Source organism: Megalops cyprinoides, chromosome 3, assembly GCF_013368585.1.
Source record: "Megalops cyprinoides isolate fMegCyp1 chromosome 3, fMegCyp1.pri, whole genome shotgun sequence".
NCBI lineage: Eukaryota > Metazoa > Chordata > Actinopteri > Elopiformes > Megalopidae > Megalops > Megalops cyprinoides.
In genome coordinates, this window is record NC_050585.1 from 34,901,864 (window position 1) to 34,919,242 (window position 17,379).

General features: G+C 42.3%; 1 protein-coding gene across 3 annotated transcripts in view; it reads right to left on the reverse strand.

Moving 5' to 3' along the window:
* Window positions 1–3,914: 3,914 nt before the first annotated feature.
* The window catches only part of LOC118774370 (roundabout homolog 2-like), a 109,402-nt gene continuing 95,937 nt past the window's right edge, over window positions 3,915–17,379 (reverse strand). For all 3 annotated transcript variants that reach the window (XM_036523707.1, XM_036523706.1, XM_036523708.1), the window contains 9 exons: window positions 17,326–17,368; window positions 15,506–15,633; window positions 14,442–14,708; window positions 11,278–11,428; window positions 9,134–9,397; window positions 8,132–8,340; window positions 6,047–6,220; window positions 5,436–5,717; window positions 3,915–4,060 (listed from right to left, as the gene is read on the reverse strand). In XM_036523707.1, coding sequence (XP_036379600.1) covers window positions 4,059–4,060; window positions 5,436–5,717; window positions 6,047–6,220; window positions 8,132–8,340; window positions 9,134–9,397; window positions 11,278–11,428; window positions 14,442–14,708; window positions 15,506–15,633; window positions 17,326–17,368 — 1,520 coding nt within the window. In that variant the 3' untranslated portion in view covers window positions 3,915–4,058. The remainder of the gene's footprint in view (window positions 4,061–5,435; window positions 5,718–6,046; window positions 6,221–8,131; window positions 8,341–9,133; window positions 9,398–11,277; window positions 11,429–14,441; window positions 14,709–15,505; window positions 15,634–17,325; window positions 17,369–17,379) is intronic.

Genomic DNA, 17,379 nt, shown 5'->3' on the forward strand with positions numbered 1-17,379 from the left:
CTCTCTCTCTCTCTCTCTCTCTCTCTCTCTCTCGCTTTCTGGGAGACAGAGGGTGAGGAGAGATTTATTGGGGATTACAGAGTGATTCAAATTCCTGTCCTCCATTAACGCAATTACAGCTTCTGTAGTGATGATCCATGAGGAATGTTGTGAGTGTGTGCACTCCTCCATCATTCTCTCTCCTGCTCTCTCTCATAATTAAATGATTGTGTTCCAGAAAGCACCAACACTCAGTCCCGGGAGCAGATGATTGTTCTCTGGAGAACAGCGCAGCTGAAGGCAAACCAACAGGCCAAATACAGGAAAAGAGCTGGCCTTGACATATGTCAATCAGTGAGTTCTGGATTAAAATGCACCAAATTTTCTTTTCAGATGCTTAGAGAGCAATGATGCGCTTCTGATAGTATAAATACGTTTTGCTCAATCTATCTGAACTTTCCCAGGGTTATGAAGGTGTACTGTTCTTCCTTCACTTTGGAGAGCATCATTCATTATCAGTGAAAAGACAATGGGAGGCGTCTGTGATCTATTCTATCCATAGTCCTGCGCTCTAAATTGGTGACCATAGGTGGCCTTCACAGAGCTGTGAGTGGAACAAAGAAAAAAATACAACTGAAATACGAACTGAATCCATTTAAACAAATGATGATGTACAAATGAAAATTACATACAAAAAATTAACTGTAAAATGCAATAAACTGCCGATTTAGTATTTTTATGGAGTTTCATGAAAATGAAGAAAGATGCAGTTTTATTAAGGATGCAGTTTTATGGTTGGGAAGGGACTTCTGCCATTTTCTGTCAGTGCTTCATTCTTTTTCCATCGATTCCCCATGCCTTATATGGCTACATGGTTGCCTTGACAACCATAATTAATTTGTTGAAATTTGGGAATATTTGTGTGACACCACACATGGATTCAGCAATACCATCACCTAAAAAATACCAAAGAATGCTACTCCGGGATTTTGTGGGTATGTAAAAATAATCCTTTTGTGGATCTTTTTGAGGGTAGAAAGAGATTAAAATCAGTAACAGCTTTTTTGAATGTTGTCAATGTGTTGCCTCCTTAAATTTCCCAGCTTCCTGTAGTATTTACAGCAATGTAAGACACTACTTTAACATCCTGTCATGAAATTAATAACTTAGTTCTATGGGCATCTACCAATGTTTGTCTGAAAATATGTCTCTAATTAATCTACCAAGTCTGTACAGCTGACTTATGCATTTTAGATAACTGCATACACTAATTTCCACCTGAGTAGTCTGAATGGAAGTTTCCTAATGAATGACTAGGGACACTAAAATATGCAGAACGCAGCTGAGATATATGCAGAAAAACACAACTGAAAAAAAAACATATCAGGTCATGGCACAACAGCACACATTGACAAGGCTCAAGGGATAGGATAATGTGCCTTCATATCTGCTAAGAACTGCGGGGATGAGAAAAGACATAATCAAATGATTTAACCAACCATAACATAATTTTATTGGCTTTCATTACAGGAGCCATCATATTTTAATTTGACTATATTCACCTACAAAATGGTGCTCTGTTTAAATGAGCTGGAACCCATCACATAAAGCATGGCTTATTGGTACTTTATTAGCTTATTAGGCTAATTGGAGATGGTAAGTTCTGTTTGAAATATGGAGCACGCTTACATGGCAACACACTGAATAACCTGTATCTTCTGATAGCCACTATTTTTAAAACAAATGGGGTACAAGCAAAAGCCAAATTCTGTTAACAGAAATGTTGGTAACACAATTTCCCTTAGTGTAGTCGATTCAAAATCTTATCTTGATGATGGAAAATTACTGAAGCTGGGAGAAGCACTGTGTGCAGCTGTGTAAAGTAAAGTGACCCAATTGTCCTAGCATAAAAGTGACACTTTTTTCAGATACTGAAAACCAACTAAATTCTCCCCCAAATGTTTCCTTTGTGGAAATGGGTTTGTAAAATTGGAGTGTTTTTTCAGTCTGTCCTTTTGTTAGGATGGTGACAACACAGAGATTGAGAACAGCAGGAAACTCTGATGCCATGAATGCTACTGAAACGTCCATGTTGGATTTCACATACACATTTTATTTGCATTGTAGCTTCAAAAACGTTCATACTGTAAGTGCCTGTATTTCCTGAGGCAGAACAGGTAAGGTTTGTTGAGAATCTTTACAGGTGGGGAAAAAAGAAACAAACACAAAAAGAACAAATCTTTACAATGACATTGTGTGAGAATGTGTGTATCTCAAAGCCCAATGAGTCTAAATCCTCCTCCTCCCTCCAAACCTCTCTACCAAGTCAGGCCCCACTCCTTTGACACCTGGCTGTGTCTCTATTGATCTAACACATCTAGTCCACCAGCAGAATGGTTTTCACTGCTCACCTTGTAGAACATCCTTTTTTAAATGAGCACAGGTAACATTCTATAATAAATGAAAGTAGTAATGAATAAAGCGTAGAATATAGTTGTGACAACATCTGGTGGGGTCATTGTTAGAGAGTGAGGTGGATGCTTAGTGGACAGTCCAAGTCCTACTGACCTATAGGACAATACGGAAGCCCCAGTATAATTGTCTTCACAGTCCCTTTAACAGATATGAGGTCTTCAAGGTACAAGGACCACGACGGACAAGGTTTTCCCATGTGACAGGATGCAGGAACAAAGCTGTTCCCTCTGCCTGTCTTTTTCTCTTTTTTTTTTTCCTCTTATCGCTAAACTGAATTGAAATTCCACATTTTAAATGTCACAGTGCTTTATTGGCATAACATGAAAGCGCTGTCAAAGACATTACAAAGTATTACAAGTGTAAAGACTGAGTTTTACTTTCTGCGGCTCACTGTGCATGCTGACAGTACCTATGTTCCCATTAAAATGTGGAACTTATCTCAGAGCTTTGAAGACAATTGTTTCTGGTTGCGCATGACATCAACCAAGACAGATGTCTCCACTGAATTCGCTTTTGCATTTGAAGTTGCATAAATTCGCACTAATGGAAACATAGCTAATGTCATTGAGTGCTATTTTTGTCACTCTGACGAAGGGCTACTGCATAGACAGAGGAAATGAACTCTGTCTCTATGTTGACATACAACCACCCCTGTCACCATGCTACTTGTTTCATCCTCCCAGTTTTTTGCTGGTTTGTTTCCAATGCAATAAAATTGAGAACAACGATCGCCTATTTGATACCAGCCATCAACACTAACGCTGAGCAATACCACCATCCACCATATAATACCTTGGAAACCTTGGCTCAGTGAATTTCTAATACTGCTGTCAAATGCAAATAACCAGTTGTAGTTTACAAGTCTGACACAGGGAATATCTACAGGCAGTGTGTCATAATCTTTTGCCTTTCTTGAATGTGAACATAAGCTTCTGTGTTTTCCTTAATATCTTTCAATACATTTGCACATATCTCTTATTTTCAGATTACAATACAGACGCCTCTGTTGCTCAGCCCTGCTCACCTGTCCTTCTGCTTCTTTGAGTCAGCAGGAGCTGTTTTTGTGCTTATAACCAAAGAAATTGCTGTGCAAAATAAACAACAATTGTTAATTACAACAAATCAATCATAATTTTGTAAAAAAAAAAAAAAGCCATAAAATGGTTTGTGGTACCACAACCTTTCAATGATTCACATGTACAAATGACCATTAAAAACAAATAATATAAAAAAGAATTGAGATTACAAGGTAATGCAAAAAACAAAAATATTTACAGGAGAGAAATTTCTTTTGTCTCCAATGACCATTAGTTTACTTTATCCCTTTTCCTGCATTTTTCTCATTTACAATTTAATTTATCTCTCCTGACAATCATTTAGGAGAGATGTGTAAGACATTTTCTCATAAGGAGAAAAAAAATTCTTTGTGTCTTTAAATTGTGTACATATACAGAGTCGGTTTTCTTTTTTTCCCCATTGTCATCCTCTTGTTTTCTTTTTTCCAGTAGTACATCAATAAGGAAAAAGTTCATTGCACAAATTGGTGAGGTGTCCAACACACCAGGTCATATGGGCAGTGGGTGGTGCAGATCATCGGCAGAGCACTCTGTGGAACAGACAAGAAACAGCTAAGGTAAGGAATACTATCACACAGGTGCAGCACCCCTGTAACATCACTATAACCAGATCACAGACAAAGACCTCTTTTACATAGGTGTGGACATCTGGGTTTTTCCTCTGAATTTCTTGGTTTGTCTTAAGTATACATGGGTCTTCGTGGGTTTGCCGGACCCTGGAACGCTACCCAGCTCTGGAGGTGAGTCCGACCCAGTGAATTCCCAGATGCGGATCACAGATTAATTATCGGCATACAGCACACTCCTTGCTGTCAGACCCACATTCTTCTGTTGCTGGTTGCCTGCACATTTACAATTGCTGTCATAAGAACATCAGAAAAGCTCGTCTCCTGTGTAGATATTGTTGCCAAGTTAGAGTTCAGATTCCTCTCTCAGGGGAATATCCCATGATTCCATTCAACTGAGTAACTAAACCCTTCTCAAATTGAGAGATTTCGGGGAATTGCTTTCAGATTAGCATAATATATTAACCAACACAGAGAACAAAATAAAAATGTGACTGAACAGTCTGTACTGAAAAAACATTGAGGCTACTTTAGTTTTCTCAGTCACACAGCTTTGATGATACATCAAAAATATCAACGTAAACACCTCCCATTCTGAGTGCTGTATGTCACTGTAGCACTGTACCCTATAAAAAATTCAACATCCCATGATACCCGAAAGCCCAAATACTGAATCTATTAAGATAACTAGCTATCAGTCTAGAAAAGCAAGTTAGCCAGCAGGTTTGCATATAGCTTGCTAAAATGGATAACTTGGACAACACAAAAAGAAAGTGAATGATGGGGGGAAAAGGAGAAGGACTGGCTATAAGTGCCCTGAAAAAGGGAAAAATTGCATTTATATTTATATGTCCACCCTAAAATGACTTAACTGAACTCTGTCAGTAACATTATCTCCAATGTCTTCAGACATTTCGCTTATGCTTCACAAATTGTGTAATTTGAGAAAAGAGCAGAGCTCAAATGAGCAGCAGTGTCTTTCCTAATCATTTAGCACCCTTCAACTTGCAATTCCCTGAGGATTTCTGGGTTCACAGCCTGGTAATAATGGGCAATAGTGGGGAAAACACAGGAATTAAAATCTCAGGTCGAAGCTGGGTTTCTGCGTAAAAGTGACTATTGTGTTTTGCTCCAGTTAAAACATTAAAACAGACAGAACTACCACTATGTTTGTTCTCATGATGTGTCGGGGAGGCCACTTCATACAGTGTAAATAGAGGCAATCTTGAAAAAAGGCATAAGGAACACAGTCCAGGCACACACAAACACACATACACACAAACACACACATACTACATAGAGTCTAACAGCTTTAAGCCACAGGGGGCTGGATACGTACATAGCTCCCCGCAGTACTGCCCCTGGTGGTGCATTGCAATGTGCCCCATGCCGGGGTGGTCTGTGCCGGTTTTCGGGAGAGCCCATCGCCCCATGGATCCCTGCCGCTCCTGCACAAACCTCTGTTGCTCTAGGGAGCAGAGGGTTTCTCTCTGTAGCGAGCTCTCCTGCTCCAGGCCAGGCCTCTGCTTCCGCTCTCTCAGGGCATCCGTGCCCCCCTCATCCCAGGAAGCCTGAAGACACACCCCCAGACAGGGTGGGGGATCAGGAGGAGGAGGTAGGACTAGGAGAAAATGGAAGGAGCGGGTGTTAATTAGAACATAGTGGGATAGGATGTTTTAGGAGACTTGGTGTTACTGCTGTTTTTCAGCTACTCAAAGCCACAGATAAGCACCACAATGACCAATTACAGCATTAAAATGATGACTACATTATGACTTAGATGCGAAGGGAAGACACTCAGTCCTTTGACTGGTTAAAAACCTGTCAGCAGTGCTAGTATAAATTTGATATGTTAATTTACCCAGAAATCACAAAAATATGTTATTGTAACATAACACATTGTTGGGTCAGTTGTGTCCTTCCTGTCCATAGCCTCACCCCATCTCTTACCATCTGCATTGGCATTTTTCCGGTGGGGCTCTGTTCCACCGCGCTCTGGCTGCCCTCCCCTGTGGTTTCGGCCTGGGTGTGGTGCCCTCTGGTGACCCAGACTATGTGTCCCCATCATACCATTGTCTGTGGTGGGGGTGCTGCCTGGCCTTGGCCGCTGGGAGATGCTTTTCCCTGCAGCAAAGTGAGGGCAGCACAGGGTAGCAGGGAGTGGGGGAGGAATCTGTTAATATCCGCTCTCATAAAAATGGATCCATTAGGACAGATATCACTAGGGGCAGAAGTCCAAATGGCAGACAGTTTTCATGGAACAGACAGGCTGGCAGCAAAGAGAGACAGGCTGTGCAATTAGCACCTTAAAACAAAATAAAGAGAATCAACAGAACTGGTGCCAGTGATTTTCATGACAAAACCAGTAGCTACAAGACAGAACCAGTCCAAGTGACTGGTATTCCAGCAGCATTGTCTCTGTGCAAGCATATTATTGATAACATTAGAACTAAAGAGGCAACTGGTCAGAGCTCTGTGAAGCCTAAAGCTGCATGCCAAGTCAAACTCTGGGACATGGGCCAGTGATTCATCCACCCTTCATCCCTCAAGCAACAATGAAGAATGGAGTAGGAGCTGGTCACAGATCACAAACCCAAGAAGATGTCTGAAGACCATCCTGCAGCAAAGGACCAATGACTAGAGATGTTTTACACGTCTTCTGAGGACTTGTCCTATCAGTATCAATCAGGTAGGAAACACCATACCCTCAGACGGAGCTCTGTCCATGCAGCTGTGTGTTTTGCCAATAAAGGTCACTCAATAAGCCTTTTCTATTTCCCAACAAACAGAAACAGCAGCAGTTATCCACAATGGCAGTCTTTACCTAGCTCCGGTAAGACAGCCAGCTGAAAGCAAGACAAGAGAACAGCCACATACACACATTCTGCATGCATGCATGCATACACAGCAGCCCAGGGGGACCAAAAAAGAAGACAAGACACAAGGACATTTGCTGGAGCAAAAAGCGGAAAAAAGAGTAAGGGAGGCAAGTAAGGGAAGGAAAAAACTGCTGGAGGGACAGATAAGCTGAGCTGGAGAAAGCCTGAACTCGGGGCCAGGAGATGATGATGTGGAGTCTGCTGACAAAACACTGCCCTCAGAGGAGTAAAGAAAGAGGGATATCCTACTACAGTTGACCTCACTGGAGGAGAAGAGCCTCCTGGTAAAGCCTACATTGATAAACATTCACCAAATAAAAGGTAACATGCTGTGAAGTGTGTGTGGGAGCTGGTGCGAGTGACAGCAGTGTGTGACGCGGGGGCGATGGCAGCAGGGCGAACGCCACAGGGAGCGAGAGGAGGGTGCTTCACACGGCTCATTTTCTCCTCTCAGCTTTCATGTACAGGAGACAGCTTGAGAAAAGGAGCCTTCTTCCAGACCGAGCCCAAACGAGCTGTGAAGCTGTGGCTCTGGGCGATTCAGTGTGCTCTTCAACAAGCTGATGCTACACCACACAGTGCATACGGTTATATGTGTATGAAGCACACACAACTGGAACGTGTTGTAAATAATGTAGGAACTCAGGTGTTGGTACTTTGTATTTTTATCCTATTTCTCTTTCTTCATTTCTCCCTCATTCTGAGCTTCTAAATATTCATGAACCTTCCTTTTCCCTTTTTTAATGATAGTTATTACAATAAGAGGGCACACTGCTGGGAGGCAATTAGGAGCAAAAATGTCAGACATTTTGGGTGAAAAACAACTTAACTCAAGGATATATAACTGGCATTAATTGGTAGAAGAATGTTTAAAAGATTAAAAAATAACTGTACATGGGCATGTTGTTTTTCTTGCAGGAAAATTAAGACATGAAAACACCTAATCTAAGTAATTCTGAGATTTAGGTATAAAAGTTTAATGTGACACTTGACAGAAACACAAATAGCATCATTTGGTATTGTAAAAACATGCTAAGCAGAATCCCCATGCCAGCCCATTAGTACAGTAGTCAGAGTAATAACAGTTAATATTGTAATTTGAGATAGCTGGCATCCAATGAAATAGAAAACAAAACAAGTAAATAGGATCTCTGACCTGTGACAGAGATGTCCAGACTGTCAGTGCTGGACCCAGTTCCATGATGGATGTCACGGAGCTGACTCAACATTGTGTAGCTTTCATCATCTTCCTCATCCCCATCTTCCTCATCCTCGTTTTTGATGTCTGTCTCCAGGTCAGACGACAGGGTGCCGGATGCATAGCCCGCCGGGGTCCTTGGCAAGTGGGAGCTGGCCTGCATCTGCCTGTGTAGGAGGGGAGACAATCAACCTTCACACTGGACCCACTCTATAGTTAGGAATGGGGAGAGTGTGAGAGAAGAGAGCCAAAGAAAAACAAACTGGAGGATGAAAGAGACTCCATGTGAGACAGACACATTGAGAGATGGACAAAGAGCAAAAAGAAGGAAAGGGTTCATACTGAAGAAATTTTAGAATTTTCAAAATATTCCATTTCTGCATAAAATTCAGGGAGCATTCTATCATTCTGAGTCTGACACAACTGTCCAGTGTTCCCTGTTGAGGAGAAAGGAACAGCAGGTCTGCAGGGCTGTCTGGTCTATAACATCTGCAGTGGAAGTAAGACTAACAGGGATGACTGGTCTGTAGCATGTCTGTGATCTTCTCCACAGTCACTGCTGCTGACAGCCATGCTGTGCTGGAGCTGTCTGAGGAAGGATTCTTATGCAATTACTGGCTCTTCCCTGCTGTCAGAGTTGTTCTAACAACAGCCCAGTAACTGCCAAGGGACACACATCATTTCCTCCTGACACCATTGGCCGTTCATATGCCTACTTGTGCTGTTTTGCGGAATTTGGGCCAGAATTCTCACTCAGAGATCACATGAAACCTGCAGATCATTCAGCTTTCACTCACATAACTGCGTAATAACTGTGTAATTTGAGTAATATTAAGTAACATGAACTAAAACAAAAAAGACAAAACAGTGAATAATGACTGCATAAACATATAGCTGAAATTGAACACTTTCACAAGCATATCTATATAAGACAACACGCAAGAGTAGCCCTGCCATTACCAGGTCTGCTTGGCCACATCCAGCTGGTAGGCACGGGTCAGCTCGTCAAGGCGTGCCTGCAGCATGGCCTGTGTCTCCTCACGAGGTGAGGGGGTTAGCGTAGCTGTGGACAGCTGGCCATAGGACACCGCTGCTGGGGACATGGCCACTCCTCTGAGGGGCGGGGCCGGCACATGCTCCTCCTCCTCTTCAAGCTCATCTTCCAGAGCCTGGTGCAGATAGGTTTGAAGGGGCAAAGCTGGACCCCAGCTGTCACTCTTATACCTGTAAGTGGTGGTAGAAGGATCGGAGGACACACTGAGAATCAGAGCTGTGCTCAGGTTTAAGGGCTAATTGATCCTTCTCTATGGGTGCGCTCCAAGCGCAGAGCTGCTGATGAAACACTGCTTCATGTCCAGATCAGACTTAGTGCAGTGTGTACTTCAAATACATATCCGATGAATGTTTTACAGCTTTGTATGCAGGGAAAGAGTGATTATTGATTCAGATACAGTTGCTGGCTGTGCATAGCTGGCTGTGACCCCACTGGAAGATAGGTAGCAAGGGGTCATGTTGGAAGATTGCTACAGGCTACTTTCCAGTGAAATACAGTATTTGTTATATTTACTCTTGAATTTACATTCGCTAGCTAAGAGCAACATTTCAAGATTGGACCATCTTTGCTTGAAGTACAGCATAATTATGCATTCACAATAACTTATGAACTACTCTCCTGAGTTGGCTACAAAGGTCAAATGACCCCCAGCTGGACACCTCATCCCCACAGCCATACTGGCACACTTCATTGGATCCCTGCTCTAGAACCATGCATATTTGACCACCCTATCATGAAATACAGGAGAGAACACACACAGGTATATGAAATGTCCACCTAATCACCACCTGGCACTTTGTCGACCATGTATCAACCACATGGTTCACAGCTTCAGAAAGGGGAGTTTCAGCCCATTACACCAAAAGGCCCATTTCACCAGCACGGATGTTTGCTGAAGGCCCTACCAACTGACTTTGAGTGGTGATGTAACCTTCTGCAATGTGCTCCTTATTCAAATGAACCCCTTAACATTTGTCACAACACTCAAAATCTCACACTTGCAGTTTTTTTCCATGAAAACAACAATTTAGAAAACATTCACTTATCAGGGAATGATAACTAGGACAAAGTAACATTACAAAGTATACCTTTCATATACCTAGCCTTTCATACAAAGTATTACTTTGTATCAAAGTAATATATTGGCTACCAGTAGCCGCCCGTATAAAGTTCAAGTTACTAATGCTCTCTTACAGAGTGCCGGCTCCGCTCCCATCCGCTTGAACTCCTTCTTAATGGCTTATACTCCCAATCGATCACTGCGTTCCTCGCATGAACATCGCCTGGCATTGCCTTCTCTATGCACAAGGCAAGCCCAGTCCAGGCAGTTCTCACAAGCAGTTCCCCGTTGGTGAAACAAGCTACCAAAGGTTATAAGAGCAGGGGCGTCCCTCTCTATCTTCAAGAATCACTTGAAGACTCACCTCTTCCGAACTCACCTTCTCGCCTAACATACTAACATTTCTAACCCTCAACCTATTCTGTTGCACTTTATCTTATAGCACTTATCGTTTCACCTTTCTGTCTGCATTGTCTTGCTTTATCCCTTAGCACTTTGCGCCTACTACAAAGCCTCCTTTCATACTGTAGCTTGAATGTATTTCTCGTATTGTAAGTCGCTTTGGATAAAAGCGTCTGCAAAATGAGTAAATGTAAATGTAAATGTAATAACCAGCAACCACATGGATTATAGTGCAGAAAAGTGGTCATTTATCACAAAGCCCACTCAACCAGATGACTTTCTGAGAATAAAATGAATGTGACTGAAAACAAATATACTTTACGAAATGGGAAACACTGACTTTACTCAAAGCAGTTTGTATAAAGTATACCTGTGTGTGAATGTATATGTATTATGTGTGTGCATATGAGTGTATGCATATGTATGTGACTGTACATGTGTGTATGTGTGAGTGCGTCTGTGTGCATGTTAGTATGTATGCATGTATGTATGTATGTATTTGTTTGTGTGTGTGTGTGCGTGTGTGTGTGTGTGTGTGTGTGTGTGTGCGTGTGTGTGAAAGAGAAAGCAGTGCAGTGCAGTCCCTACCCTCCTCCATCATGGTTCTGGGGGGCGCAGTGGTCCAACTCGGTGCCAGGGAGAGGATGCATGGGTGGTGGGGGCAGGGGAACACTGGCCCAGCAAGACCCGCCACTCTTCGGAGTCTTCATCTTCTTCTTCTTCTTTCCCCCCTTCCCATCTGGGGGGAAAGCAGGTTAGGAGTTGTCAACAGGGACTCAAAAATGTTATTCTGTTAGTCTGATAGATGTTACTTTCTTTCGCATGCAATACTGAACACGCTCTCATACCTGGATAACAATTAAAAGAGTACTGATTACACCAAACATTCTACATCAAGGGTTTGGGAGGGGATCAGTTAATCTGATTTATATCCTATGACATATTGAGTGGAATGAGCCAGTTTGACATCATTCTCAAATACCTGACAGCATATCTATTTCTCTGCAGTAACCCTGGTGTCACAGTTGTTCAATATCTGTTTAAAAAGATGCATAGGTCTAGTAAGTGAGCCAACTATGTCTAAATGTGTGTGAGGGTGTTTTTGTGCACGTTTAAACAGGATATGTGTTTATGAGTATGTGTAAGTACATGTATGTGTCAGTGTAGTTGTGAGCTTCAGTTGCATACACAGCAAGATGGCCAAGGGTTTTTAACAAGCTAATCTAATTCAACCCACAATACGTGCACCGCCACCGAAGGAGGTTTCTTTTCATTTGTCAATTTACTAGTTCTGCGTGCTGGCATTGTTTAAAGAGGCAGCTTCAGCTCAGGAATATTAAATCTGGCATCACTCAGTTTTTTCAAGTTTTCAACACAGTAGACATGTGTTTTTAATGCTATTTTAGGGCACATGGCTGGAAGCCAAATAAAGACATTGCTTTGACTGAACTTTTGGCTGTCATTCTAATTTAAAAGCCCAGATCAATACCTAAATGAATCCCCGTCCAGTTTAATCTGATTAAAAAGAATAAATATGCAATTCCCATTTTTTTCAGGGGTAATACATGTGACACAGATGAATAATGACAAGGGCCCTGCTCCTTTCCTCCTTTAGTTATTAGAAAATTGAAGTAAAAACCTGTACAGATGGAGAACACAGCCTTTATATAAAAATATCATACCAATGTGATTTCCAAAAATATTTACAAAGTATTTTTTTTCTCACAAATTTCAAAATCAAGTGTATCACTTATGTCCTCTTTCACACTGTATATCCAATACAGATGAAAAATGACTATCAAAAACATTACTACCAAATGTTTCTTAATTTTTGTTTTTTTTTTTCCCTGGCATTTTTGTATGCTAAAACATTTATTGGAGACATCATTTGTTTTTGTGCTGGGTGTTATGGGTTAGAATGGCATCATGCATATGAATTGATGTAGTGTGATAGAGGAGACTGATGGAAGTATTCTTTGTTAATGAGGGTGTTTAGTGACGCCACCATCATTGTCTATTAATGGCATCAGGACAGGGATGCAGTGCGTTTTTTACATTTAATTATGAAACTAGCTAGGTATCTAGTTGCCTGTAAATGAAATAAACTACAGTAGTTAGCTACCTAGTGAGACCAACTGCCTGGTTAGCTAGCTGGCAAACAAACTGGACTTCAGTAAGATTTTCATTAGCAAGCTCAGACCTTAATCAGATTTCAAACTTTTTACAAGAAAACTGGCAGAAAATCATTTAACTAGGTACTTTGTAATATAGTCATCTATCTAGCAAGTTAACTAGCTGCCTAAGTCATTACCTGGCTTTTTAACTAGCTAGTGACCCAGAAAGAGCTAGTGACCCAGCTAGGCAGTCTGTCACTTAGCTAGCTAACTACAGGTATAGTTATATAACTAACTAGTTAGTCACATGTCACAAGATGCAAGTACAGTAGCTTGTGACCAATTTAACCCTGACATGCTAGTTTGCAACTGGTTGGGAACAGCCAATTGAAATTGGGAATGCTGAGGTCTATGGTTTAACCTTACTAGCTGCTATCAGATAAAATAATGTGCAATGCTCTTTTTAAACTGAAAATGATAGTAAATGAATTCTAGAATTTATATTCTGTTTGTATCCATTAAGATAATGTTGCTATAATAGCAATATTTTTAACTCTGTAGATATTATTAGGTATTATTAACTAGCTAGCTAGCTAGCTAATTAGCTTTCATGCACAAACTAAGAAGAGAAGAGTGAGAGGAAGAAATGAAGAAAAAGGTAACAGTAGTATTACATATTCCCTTTGATAGTGAGGTCATCAGAGTGACAACACATGCAAATACAAAGGTTCACATGCCAATAAATCAAAGAGCATTCACAAAATCAGCAACATCACTTGCTCAATCAACCAATCACTAAATCAGTTCATTCATCTGTGAGAGGTAAACCTGCACTGCGGTGAATATAAGGGAGGACACATGTGGCCCAGGGAGAAACCAACCTGAATGGGTTCGCTCTGAGCTGGTGTGGGAGCTGCTGGTGCTGAAATCTTGTGATTGGTTGTGTGGTATTCTATTAGAAAAGCCTTCGGCCAATCGGTAGTCGGAAGTGAAAAGTAGTGCTAGGGGGGTCAAAGGGTAAAAATCACAGTGGTATGAGGGTTCAAGGCACAGGCACATGCTGAGCATGCAGTTAGAGAATCAGGCAAGCTGTTGAAAGACAGTCTGACAGATAGACAGAGACACAAACCGCACTCCCTGGCTCTCACAAACCGCAGCGAGTCACTCAATCTCTGACACAGTCCACTCACACATACAGTACCAGTCAAATGTTTGGACACACTTTCCTTTCTTTATTTTTACTATTTTCCACATTTTAGAATAATTGTAAAGACATCAAAACAATAACACAAATGAATAATGCAGTGACCAAAAGAGTGTTATAAACAAATCAAATCTTATATTTTAGATTTGTCAAACTAGCTAAAAATGTATTTTAAAATTAAAGTTTTTTTGCTAAGAAATTCATGCATAGGCATCAATGTCACTATATTTGTCTAAGAAACAAATTTCAAGCATTTAAGCGTAAGTCTTTGAGTCTAAATGTCTTTGAATGCATGTTTCCCATTATCTTAATCGGGTGTGTCCAAACTTTTGACTGGTACTGTATGCATGCACTTTCACACCAAAGTAAAAACTTGGACAAGTACAGAGGCCCCAGGTGGCTCTCCACCCCTCCTTCATGTTCTCTCAACTTACTGTTGTTGCAGGAGCTGTCAGTCAGAGCGTATCCCAGACCGTCTTGTTTAGACTGGAGGGAGGCCTTCCACCGGGGGTCAGGCAGATCGACACCCAGCTCATGGAAGCTGGCAGACTGCAGGATCTGAGTGGTGGCGTAGGGTGTGGCTTGAGTGGCTTGACTGGGGATCCGGTAGCCTGCCTTGCTGGTGAAGTCAATACTGCTGTAGATGGCCCCGTCCGACAGCATGGTGCCCGTCTTCTCACCATGCCCAATGGGCAAAACATCTGAAGGAGACAGAAGGAAAGCGCGAGCTGAAGAGAGAGAGACAAAAGGAGACAGTGTATGGACAGCTCAGAAAAGATGCAAGTACAGCAGCTCTGTGGGGTAATGGGAAGGGACTTGAACCCTGGAAAGTGTTTGAATCTGTGATGGATTTGGATCTCTCTTGATCATCCTCCAGAAGCAGATCACAACAGGGTAATTAAATATTGCACCTTTGCAATGCAATGAATGACAGAAATCAGCCAGTGTAGGAATGACCATACTGAAACACTAAGCTTTGCTAGAGTGTAAACGTGAGAGTTCAAAGAAATGCCAGACCCGGCTCAGATTGACCTTCCATGCTATTCTAAGCAGCCCAGGAGAGGTGCAGGGTGTGGCAGTCAATATCTGAGCTCATTAAAGACAGCCAAAGCTCCTCAGATCCTGAACTGGGGTTACTCAGCTCTGTAAAAAATTAATTGCCTTCAGACAAGAACTGTAGGCATTTTAAACCCCTATCCCCAGGAGTCTCAACCTCTGGCTCTCTTGTTCCCTTTGAGGATGTCATGTGACGTAAAGCCATGACAGCAAGTATCTGCCCTCTCCTTTCTACACTCTCTCTCTCTGCTCGTCACTCTTTCCCCCTGTCTTCTCTCAGCCTATCGGTGGAATGAATTATGGGACATGACACTAATGAGGAATATTTTCCATTATTTCGGACATGACAATGTGCTTTCAGAGCTGCTAAGTCACCTCCCTCTTTGGGCATTCTCCTACACTGACATCATCACACTTGGGTTCAGTGCCACTCCTCCCTTACCTCCTCGGCCAAAGTTGGCCACGCCCTTGGGACCCCTGGAGCTGGTATTAACAGGCAAGCTGGTGGAGGGCCAGGAGTCACCCAGCCAGGGGAACCTTGGGTCGCCAGCCTTCAGCAAGCCAGGCCGACTGTAGGAAAGAGGGAGGGGAAAGGTTAGCTTTCAGCTGTACATTTTAATGTGTATGTTAATTGTTAACTGTATGTCCACTTACAGATGCATCTAAACACTTTACATGGGAGTGGACAGAATGGGGGTACGCAAATTTTAAAGACAGCAGTAGAGCTCTAAACTTGTTTCCTATTGTGTTCACATGCATTTGTCCTGCATTCTGTATGCACAGTACAGCCCAGGATGCTTAAAGTGGGGGGAACAAATGGCCCGACAGACTCATGTAAATCTAGACAAACCCATAAATCCCAACAAATCCAGTTTATGACTCCTCATACCTCTGGGAGAATTGGGCTCTGGCTAAACAGATTCACATAAAGTGCAGTTCAGAGCAAAATAAAATAGCATTTTTTATGAAGATATGCACAGGCCTTCTGTTGGGTCTTCACCAGGATCCAGGAGCCGTATATGAGTCTCCATGGCAACTGTAATGTCAAGGTTCTTTGGTTTGTTTGACAAACCCACCAGCTCTCATAAAAAGGGCCCAATGTGTTGTACAAATATTGACCCTATGATATATAGCAGCTTAATACAATCTACAGATTACAGAACATATAGTGGGAGAAGAGAAGAGAGTGAACACCTTGTTACCTAATCATTGCTCATTTAGAGATAACAAATGAACACATTCCATCTGAGGACAGCCCATGTATTTCTCCCTTCAGGCAGATGGGGACTTCAAGATGTCTGAGATTTCCAAAGTACATAACGCATCAGAGGATAACACACACACACACACACACACACACACACACACACACACACACACACACAAACCTCTCCCTCTGAGACAAAGAGGGGTGAGGGTGTGCTTGATGTACTGAGGGCATCTCTGCTCCCCTGCGTAATTATGCTTATATCATTACACAGCAGCACGCAGAGCCAGAACACTAGCCCATGGAACATTACCACACCACTCCAGAAGGGGCACCCACTCTCCTCTCATCTGCAGAAAGCACAAATTATCAGATAAAGTCCATCTCTTGGCTTCAACGGTTGCTCTTGATTGGATCGGAGAGATTTATGAATTCAGCTGTCTGAGCACATTGATACACGCATATGTTTTTGCACCCTTTGTGTGCTCTACGTTTATCAGAGATATAGCCATTGTTCCGTCCGTCTTACTTGAGGCTTGGCACATTTGGAGTCTGAGGTTTGTTTTAATGGCACGCACATTTTTCACAAAGCCGTGTAAAGCCATCCCAGAACGGGAGAATCTGCAACCAATAAATCATCATTACAGATGAGCCAATGACAGCTTTTCATTGGCAATAGATGGAGAGTTGCAGACTCCTTGCGGTTTTCCCATCCCCGGAGTAAAGTCAGAACTGAACTGAGGCCAGTGCAAACTGATTGAGCTGTCTAGCTGGGGAGGTCAAGTTCACGCCTGGGGGGAAAAAATCCAGCAGATTTCAGATAAGTCTTTTAATCAGCACTTGATTAACACCTGAGGCAACAGGGGATTCCAGTTCCTTTTACAGCCAATGACTCCAACTGTGTCATTAAGGCCAAAATGAAATCCAGACCTGGCTCTGCCGGACTGGACTCTGCCACGCCTGCAGTACGGTATTGATTGGGAGTAAAAGACGCTCCTGACTCAGCCACTGGAGGCACTTCACAGGAGCCCCAGCAACAGCGGGGAAAGTCTCACCTTCCATTGCTCATCAAGGCTCTATCCCCACGCTGGAATGTCACTGTGGCCCCC